The following is a 9,937-nucleotide window of genomic DNA, read 5'->3' as shown; positions in this document are numbered from 1 at the left end:
GATGGATGGATGGAAAAGCAAAACCTCCATTTTCTATACCACTTATCCTCACCAGGGTTGTGGGTGAGCTACTGTGCAGTCAATCTCTTAGATACCCCACGAGCTGCAAGTCTCACAACATTTGCTGACGTCTCGCGTGATCAAGGTTTGCACAGTTTTTGTTAGATTTTTTTGTGGGCATATTTTTTTGTCGAAAAAATATCTAGTTCAACTCAAAGTTGCACTACTTTTGACATGCATGGCTTTGGAGGTCTCGCTGTAACAAGTGCATCACGATGCACTTCTCGCCTCTCACCAATACTCCAAAGCCCTTCAAAGAGCTAGTACTACATTCCACGGCCATGACAACAGGCAACAGTGTTGTTAAAGTTGCCACTTACTGTCTGTTTGGACCACCTCAAAGTAGAATGCGCCAGGACCATTTTAGACTTGACTTATTGTGCACTGGATGGATATCTCCCCACCCCCAGTTGAATTTAAGAAGACGACAATACATTCTGTCTTTCCAACAAATCCAATTAACCCCCCCAAAACCAACACCATGCCGATCTTACTGCTTGCTCGTGACAATCCGAACCACCACAATAACCAACACTAAAATACATTAGCTTAGTAGGCCTAAGTGTTCATAAAAAACAAGGCAGAGGTTTTATTCCCAAAAACTACAATTAATAGTATTGTAAGCCTCTGTAAAATTATGCATGGTTTGAACATCAACACTGCACTTCAATATAGGAAAAACTGTACTTAAAGGATTGGATTAAAATGTATTGCACATGCATGTAATAAAAACAAGGAGTTAAGCAATTAATAATAATCCAAATGTATTGGAGGTGGGGTAACTGCACTTCTGCCTTTAAACAGAGTGTGGCAGTCGAGTCGATGATAGCTGCAGATGAGCCGTCAGTAGTCATTCATTCTCATGAAACATGCAGTGTAAGCTACTGACTCCTTCAGCCATCACAGAACGTTATATGAAAAGACTCAATTGATTACAATGTGGTGTGCCATGTTGTGTGTACCCTAAGAATAAAGAAAACATCATTACACTTTTATGGCTTTTGACTTGAGGGGAACCGATAATGGGCAATTTACTTTTTAATTGTTGCCTGCCCACCCATCAAGTGTGAAATTAAGAAGTTGTTGACATGGTGGTGGGGTGTATTTGTGTTTGGTGATGTCATGTGCCACACCGCTACACTACACACTGGTGACTTGTTGATGAAATGTTGCCTCCTAGAGTGTAAATGCAACCAAGTCTTTTTTTATAGGTGCTAGCTTCCACAAAATGTCACTAAATTTATTGCTATTTTCTGTAAAAATAAAAAAAGCAAAAGTTGTGGCTGGGCGGTGGGGGGGGGGGGGGGGGAGAAAGGTCGCTTTAGCAACAATGTCATTAAGTTGGATTTTGTTGGACTGACAGATTTTAAGTATGCTGGAATTCTTGTCTTGGAATCCTTTTATGTATTTTGACGAAGGAATATCAAAGACCTTTTGCCGTTTTAAGACACCTTGGAACTGTTTTAAATGGTGGGGGAAAAAAATTCCCTAATATATCTCTTTTAAAAACACTAGCGTCGATCACCTCCTATGTCTTAATTTGGTCAATTGAATATTTTTCCATAAATTGATAGTACTAGTCAGTCCCCACATGGGTCTTTATTTTATTTTATCCATCCATCCATTTTCAACACCGCTTATCCTGGTTAGGGTCACGGGGCGGTGGAGCCTATCCTAGCTGACTACAGGCGAAAGGCGAACTACACCCCGAACTGGTCGCCAGTCAGTCACAGGGCACATAGACATGGACAACCATTCGCACTCACATTCACACCGTCACTGAGTGGGAACTGAACCCACGCTGCCCGCACCAAAGTCAGGCGAGTGTACCACTACACCATCAGTGACTTTATTTTATTTTATTGACCAATCTAAAGAGTTGAAAACGGCATGCTCGCTCTGACATTGCCATTTTAATAGCTCAACAAATCACTTTTTTTAAAATTGTATTTTATTTATTTAGTTTTTGCTTTTCTGAAAAGTCATGGTTTTGGAAATGCAGGGATTTCGTCCGATGCAGCAATTTGTATCCTTGATATCTCAACTTCTCCATTTTGGAAACATGCATCTTCGGGGGCTGCAGATAAAAAAATACAGGCTGCATTGTAGTTCAATAAAATACATTGTAGTTCAATAATTAGGCCTACACTAGTGTACTTATCACTGTTTCTTAGCCCTAAACAATAAGTCTCTAACCAGATTAGTTTGAAAATCAAAGAAAATGCATTAATCGTGATGACCGACTAACAAGAAATGGGTGAGTCTCATCAAATTTAGACTGAAGACGAAGGGGTAATTACCATGATGTCTACACAGTAAATAGGAACAGAACCCATGACAACCACAATAATGAACACTTTTTCTTCATAATAATAGAGTTGAATAACATTTCATGTCTCAAGCGCAACAGCAGAAATAAAATCTATTCCAAAAGACAAGATTGCAACATTGTAAGTGGGCTAACAACACACTTATCTCCATCTCTGACTGCAAAGCCCAAGCAGTCCTTGTGCGGTCACGAGTGTTATTTGTGACCACATTCAAGGCTTTTCCTCCTCATGTGAGTGTTGATGACATTATTCCATACCAAATTGTATGTGCAACACATTTTAATCAAATCATTTTAAGTACTTTTTTTTTTTGCTATATTAAAGTGCGGAGCCAAATCTTTTTTTAAGGTAGTACTTGGTGTAAAAAAAATTGAGAACCACTGCTCTAAATTGTCCATAGGTGTGATTGTGAGTGTAAACGGTTGTTTGTCCATATCGTCACTGTTGGGCAAAAACCCCATTTGTCCAAATATGGTCAATTTTATATTTTTTTCCACAAATCAATACTCTTGTACTGTCCCCACGTCGTCTGGTATTTTTACGCATCATTATTAACCAATTTAAAGCACTTAAAATAGCTTGAGAACTAATCTATTAAGACTCTTGAACCACTGTCTGAGAAGTGTTGTAAAACGCTGCCTCTTTCCTCACCCTGTGAAGTTCTCACCCGTGCGGCATAAATTCACCTCAAAATTGAAAGTTGGGATTATTTTTTTTTTTTTTTTTAGACAATGATGACTAAAAATAGACAGGTTAGATACATCTGAGTAAGCCCGTTTTTTTAAAAATGGAGTGTCACGATTCGTTGCTGAATGGCTAGCCTAACGTTAAGTTTGCGTGGAGATTCATTTTCGCCTTTCACACGGCTTTGTTAGCTCATCGTTTTATTTAATGCATCATTCATAGCTCTAACACCTTTGAAAAACAGTTTGGGCAATATGATATAACACAGTCTTTTGTTTTTGTAAAGTATTGAAGGCTTTTTTTGTCGCTCGGCACATTGCCGTGAGTGCAGAATGTGATGTGGATTGCTAGCGTTCAGCCACGTATTCTTAATCAATGACAGCATAATAAATTAGCAATTTATTATTATGATTATTATTAACTTTATAATAATACTAGTAATAGAAGATGGATGTAAAATAAATAAAAATAGCCCAAATAACCAATGGCAAGACATTGAGCAGAGTCCCAACTGGGATTGAATCCAGGTCACTGCAATGAGCCTCATAACATGATACTCACCACGTGAACCACTACTCAGACAAAAACACATTTTCTCCATGCACACTGCTGCAGGATACGGTAGTTCAGAGACAAAAAACTGCGACTCTCCATTAGGGATAAAAATGATTTCAGCCTTGGGATGCATCAGTCACAAGTAGAATATCAGCATAAGCTCATGAGCCTTTTACAGTGGGAGGAAAAACTATGTGAACTGTTTGGAATTTCTTACATTTCTCCATTGTTCTTAAAATGGAGTCTGATTTTCATTTAAATCACAAGAGTAAACAGTCTGCTTAATACATTCACTGCCATTGAGGGCTTTAGAAGTCATATATCCATGTTAACTGGGAAGGCTCGCTGTGAATGTGTTTTAAACTACAACTGCTTAATTCTCTTTTCTCTTGTGATTTAAATGAAGATCAGACTACATTTAATGACCAATTTATGCAGAAATGTTAGAAATAAACGGGTTCACATACTTTTTCCTCCCACTGTATTTTGGATGGTAAAGATAGACTAAATACATGACACACAAGAGGCCCAAAGCCATCTGTATTGTGCAGATTCTCTCAACTTGGGGCATCACCCAAAAGTCCTCAAGAGCACAGAGCATGTATTCTTCTGTCGCCTCATACGGGTGCAAAAGCAAAAAATAGAAGAGTTAATATAGGTTTGCAGGAAACCACTTACGCCACATCCTGCGTGTAATGCTGTGTGTAAACAAAGAAGCCATGAAAAATAGATGTAAATTCTCAAACCTCAACCTCACTGCCTTGCCTTAGAATTGGGACCAATACGATAAGCACAAGTGATTGGAATCAATACTGTGAATTAAACCACTTGCTTGCTGACTAGTGTCATTATTTAGATCACAAAGAGCTTCTGCGCAGTCATGGATGCTCTCTTTAGGATGGACAGACTAACAACTGTGTCCTCCACTTACATCAAACCCAAGTCAGCGTTATCTTACAATCTTGTGATCCTTGTGATGGAAATATCTATTTTGGTTCTCGAGGTACATTGCACATCATTTGCATCACAAATAAAGCGAGTGGGCAGCAGCCTATCAATTATGTAGTGTGACCTCAGGGTTAAAAAGGTGGTCATGAGGATCCACCTGTGCTATAAATTGTTAATATGATTGCCTTTGTTGATGTAGGCAAAACATTCAATCCCCCAAAAACGTCAGTAAAAGCCTACAGAGAAAGAAGAAGTATTTGAAACATGAGATAAGGAGAGAGTGCACATGCACATCTAATGAGAATCAACTCAGTCGCAAAATCAAATGTAAATGTATCGCTGCAGATAACCGTATTACATCCCACCAGAAATCACCCCACGTATGACAGCACAAATAGATTCTTGTGGAATACAAATAATGCATACTTTTAATTGACACTATTAGAGAGGTTTAATGTTAATAATTACCTCCACAATTGCAATTGGGATTTTGTGGTCATTGTCAAGCAAAATCATATGCACCAATCACCACCAAACTTTATGAAGGGGGCAGGTATGCTTAGCTTAGGGAAAAAATACAGTGCGGTGTGGATCCAGCATTTACTTTTGTTAACATGACATTTCCTGTTCTCATTCGAGAAGGACTTAGTAATCAAAGAAGTGATCATTAAGAATTTGGTTGATTATGTGGAACGAATGAATTGCATCTTGGCCAAACTCAACAGAAACTGCGTGTGTTTTTAAATGAAACCCAAACAGTAAAAAATGTTTGTTGGATTTATTTTTGAACTTTATACAATATGCCATTTTACAATTCATGACAATAAAACAATAACAAATATTGTTTATATAATGTCGTGTCAGTTTTCACATTTGATGGCCACTGTGTAAAAGAATTATTTCAGGAAAAAGGATGAAATGCCTATTACTTACAGAAACCTGGTATCTTTGTTTAAGACTCATACTCTGCAAGGCTATGAACACACGGCTCTCATATTCGTTAAGACCTACCTCACAGCGTTACGTGCAAAGAGCCCATTACGGCGACATGATCTTTTGCAAAGTGGCACGTACAGTAGCAATACTCATTTGAGCCACCCACGGTTTTCGGGAACCTAACAGGATACCTCACAATATTTTAGATATTTTTCTGGCAGTTAAAGTGCTCCATTCTCTCACTATTGTGAACGGAGCAGGAAGCTAATCGGATACGAGCTTGATGGCGAGATCACTGGCGAGACCTGAAGTGCTTCTGGGCGCTGATGTGCATACTTCATTGCTTGAGCCATCTAGTGGCATCTTGGTGTCAATCAACTACGGTGAACTGAAGGGGGAACCTTCGTTTAGTCAGGCCAAAGCCTTGTCCAATTGAAACAAAAGTACTTTAACACCATCTTGTGGCATCTATAGGCAATAACAAACCGAACACAGGGCTCAGTATCATGCATGTTGTTGGAACGTGCGAGGAAGCCAGAATACGTGGGGCAAACCCTCGCATGCACGAGGACCTGACAACTGTGAGGGAGATTTGCTAACCAGTTAACTAGCCAGCAGATCTTGTAGTGGATCTCATTAGATTGTACAGGTGTTTCTCATGAAGTGTGACCAGTGCGTGTATCACCGGCATACCTGCGAGCTTAGCCAGCTTGTGCAGCTCTCTGTTGGCGCTGAGGGCGAAGCACGAAGAGCTGAACCTCTTCTCCCTCCTCACAGCCGAGTGTGACCCCGGCTGCTTTATCCTCATCAGCTGAGTGGCGGGAGGTACTTTCTTATTGGAGGCCTGCGGAAACAAGCAATCGGGGAGAAAGGGCATGAGGTAATTCAATGTTGAGAGGAAGACGGGAGGGGGCGAGGTGATGTGCTTAAGGGTCAAGTTCCGCTCCCAGTCTGATCGGGCGGTTCTCAGTAGGAGGGAATCCGATCGCCGGCTGCGGTGTACTGTACAGTATTTCATCTCTGGGCAAGGTTTGCAACAATCCTAATAATCTTAATATTAGTCATTCAAACTGCTAGAGGACTCTGCATCTTTTTGCACAATTTTCCCCCAAAAATTAAATAAATACAAAAATTTGTACCGGCATTACCAGATAACTAGCAACCCTTAATGCTCAGTGACTGTTTTTCTCAATGTCTTTATGTCTCAAAAGTGTTCTCTGTCAATTCACTGTCTTTTGTCGTACTAGGGCAGCTCCAACTACCGGAGACAAATTCCTTGTGTGTTTTTTTCGACATACTTGGCAAAATAAAGATGATTCTGATTCTGATGGACCTGGAGCGGGCAGAGTAATAGAAGGGGATGGCAGAACTGTTAAAAGCGTCAAACAGTTGCTCGAGCAATCAGATCTGAATGACACTCATGATAACCGATGCACTGATGCAGCCATTCATCCATTTTCTATAGCACTTGTTCACTGGGGTCACGGGGGGAGCTGGAGCCTATCACAGCTGACTTTGGTTGGGGGGCTGGGTATACTCTTAGCTGGTCGCAAGCCAATTACAGGGCACATTTAGACAAACAACCATTCACACTCCCATTCACACCTATGGACAATTTAGAGCAGGGGTTCTCAAATGTCTTGGGTCCTTCCAGGGGAGATATTTTTCAAATGACCCCCTAATAATCCAAATGGCAATTAAACATAACAACCATGTGTACCCCTAAATGCCAGAGAAATGTTCCTCTTTTCAGGGAAAAAAAAAAGTCCAAATGTTTGAGGAATAAAAAAAAAAAAAAAAAAAGTAGTTGGAAATAATGTGGTAAGTTGTATTTTTCCAAGAGAAAGTCGTAGTATAAAGTCAAAGTTTAACAAGCGAAGAAAGTCTTCTTTTAACAAGTGAATTTCAAAAGTAAATTTTTTTTCTCATAATGCGGTGCCTTTTATTCTGAAAAAGAGACTTCTATTCTCTAAAAAGTAAACTCAAAAGAAAATCTGGCTTTTGTTCTAAAAAAAAATTAAATACAATAAAATCCATCCATCCATTTTCTGAGCCGCTTCTCCTCACTAGGGTCGCGGGCGTCCTGGAGCCTATCCCAGCTGTCATCGGGCAGGAGGCGGGGTACACCCTGAACTGGTTGCCAGCCAATCGCAGGGCACATAGAAACTAACAACCATTCGCACTCACAGTCATGCCTACGGCAATTTAGAGTCTCCAATTAATGCATCTTTTTGGGATGTGGGAGGAAACCGGAGTGCCCGGAGAAAACCCACGCAGGCACGGGGAGAACATGCAAACTCCACACAGGCGGGGACGGGGATTGAACCCCGCACCTCAGAACTGTGAGGCTGACGCTCTAACCAGTCGGCCACCGTGCCGCCATACAATAAAATATAGGACTTTTGTTCTACAAAAAAAAAAAGCTTTATTCATGGATGTCAGATTTATATGATGTCACTATCATATCAGAGCTTTTAATTAGCCCAAAGCTAAGGTAGGACGGAGTAAAGCTGATTTGGTTTGTTATATTAGAACACAGGTCCCCATATATACTGTAGGTATGTTCTTTTTTAAAAAAAAAAAAAAAGAGAGAGAGAGAGAGAGAAGACAATTAATTGCAAATTATTTCGCGGCTCCTCAATCTACACCTCGTGGACCCCCACAGGACCTCCAGATGCATGTCTGAGACATAATGAGGCATGGATGAGTGGGTGGGTGCTTGGGGGTGGGGGCGGGGTTAACATGGGAGTCATAAGATCATGTTGTGTTGTCACATGAGAAACTTTTTAAAGGGCAAAATGTCATCGAACACACAGGCTGCGGTGAATCGTGACATGAAAATAATGAACTCATCAAACAGTTGTTCATATTAAAGTGGCTTGATGCATTGCAAAAGCCACAGAAATGTGTGCGATGTTTCCTATGTCAGCATCAGGATTGTAGGAACAATTTATTCACATTTAAGAAGACACAATCTGAGAAATAACTTGGAACCCCTGTAGGCCAAAAAGTGAACACACAAACAAATTATTGACACCGTTACTGGAGAAGAGCATAATAATACAAATAATATCTGTACACCGTGGTTGACTCGCTATCACTGCAGTGGTCCTATTCAATGTGATCTGCTTTAATTATTTAGTGGTAATGTGATATTGTTCTTAATTAAAAAAAAACATATAAAAAAACACTTACATCTTGGTCACCTGCAGCCCCATTTTTACTTGCAGATTTTTTTGTTTTTCCAGACTTAGTGGAGTCCTAAATTAAACACAAAAAAAGCAACGCGAGTTTAGTAAGTTGACAAATACAAAACAGTAAAAAAAAAAAAAAAAAAAAAAAAAGCCACTATACCTTGTCTTTTTTGCTCTTCTGTGGCATAATGGAATGCTGTGGAGTGTCAGCAGGGCGCAGGTTCCCTTTGGACACACGCACTTGACGCACCAGCACGCACTGGTGTGTGTCTGCCACGAGTGAATATTCACGCAGCATGTGACTGATCCCAAGCCTGCTGCTTCCGTGAAGGCTGCTCTCAGACCACAGTGACGAGGAACTGTCGTTGAACGAGAAGTCATGTAAAAAAAAAAAAATAAATAAAAAAAAAAATACATAAATAAAAAGAGACACACAAAAACAAACACACGCGTGGAAAGTGAGGTGAGCAGTTAGTTCAACGTGCAGCTTGCAAACGACTTGACGGACTTTCTAGGCAGATTGCACCATCTATGGACTGTCTCAAGGGGGCAGCGTTGTATCAGAAGTAAAAAAAAAAAAAAAAACAAAAACTATATAGTATATCCCACCAGACATCGTCTGAATCTTTTCTTGGGTTTTCCAATACATAAATAAATCAAAAGAAAGCAAAATTACATTCAGTGCTGTGTATCGTTGCTCTTTCTAGTGGGAAAGTGAGTAAATTACAATTCCATCAAACCTTAAACTCTGATTCAGGGTTCCCAAACCTTTTGGGTCCAGAGACCCTTTAAGGGGAGACATTTTTCCAAAGACAACTTCATAATCCTAAATCCGATCAAACAACACGAAACAATATTTACATACATTTTTATTATTTCAACCGCATTATTAATGACCTGTTTGAAAGAAAGGAACTTGAATTAAATTGAATTCAATATTTATCCATCGTCACTAGATGATGTGCACTGCTCCCACTAACAACATATCTGCTCGCAGAGAGGCGCTAGTTACAAAAGCCCAGTGACTGTTGCCAATTACTGGCAACTACCGATTTTAATTCCTGTTAAGAAACAGACAATCAATGCTGTACTGCACTGAATGCATTGGAGAGCACCAGGGCTACTTATTGGAGACCCTTTCGATACCACAAGGCCCAATTATTGAACTCCAACATAACTGTGTGTACTTTTTCCAGGACTGAAAGTGTACATGTGTTCCCACGTTGTAAA

The 9,937-nt window shown here is 40.0% G+C and overlaps 1 protein-coding gene across 1 annotated transcript in view; it reads right to left on the bottom strand.

The window, feature by feature from the left end:
• ppp2r5ca (protein phosphatase 2, regulatory subunit B', gamma a) overlaps positions 1 to 9,020 on the bottom strand; it is a 34,656-nt gene extending 25,636 nt beyond the window's left edge. Inside the window, exons 1-3 of the mRNA XM_061794879.1 lie at positions 8,868 to 9,020; positions 8,709 to 8,774; positions 6,207 to 6,357 (exon numbers count right to left, since the gene is read on the bottom strand). Coding sequence (XP_061650863.1) covers positions 6,207 to 6,357; positions 8,709 to 8,774; positions 8,868 to 9,005 — 355 coding nt within the window. The 5' untranslated portion in view covers positions 9,006 to 9,020. The remainder of the gene's footprint in view (positions 1 to 6,206; positions 6,358 to 8,708; positions 8,775 to 8,867) is intronic.
• Positions 9,021 to 9,937: the final 917 nt, after the last annotated feature.

Source organism: Phyllopteryx taeniolatus, chromosome 13 (assembly GCF_024500385.1).
Source record: "Phyllopteryx taeniolatus isolate TA_2022b chromosome 13, UOR_Ptae_1.2, whole genome shotgun sequence".
Classification (NCBI taxonomy): domain Eukaryota; kingdom Metazoa; phylum Chordata; class Actinopteri; order Syngnathiformes; family Syngnathidae; genus Phyllopteryx; species Phyllopteryx taeniolatus.
The sequence above is the reverse complement of the archived record's forward strand: the minus strand, read 5'-3'. Positions and strand labels throughout refer to the sequence as shown.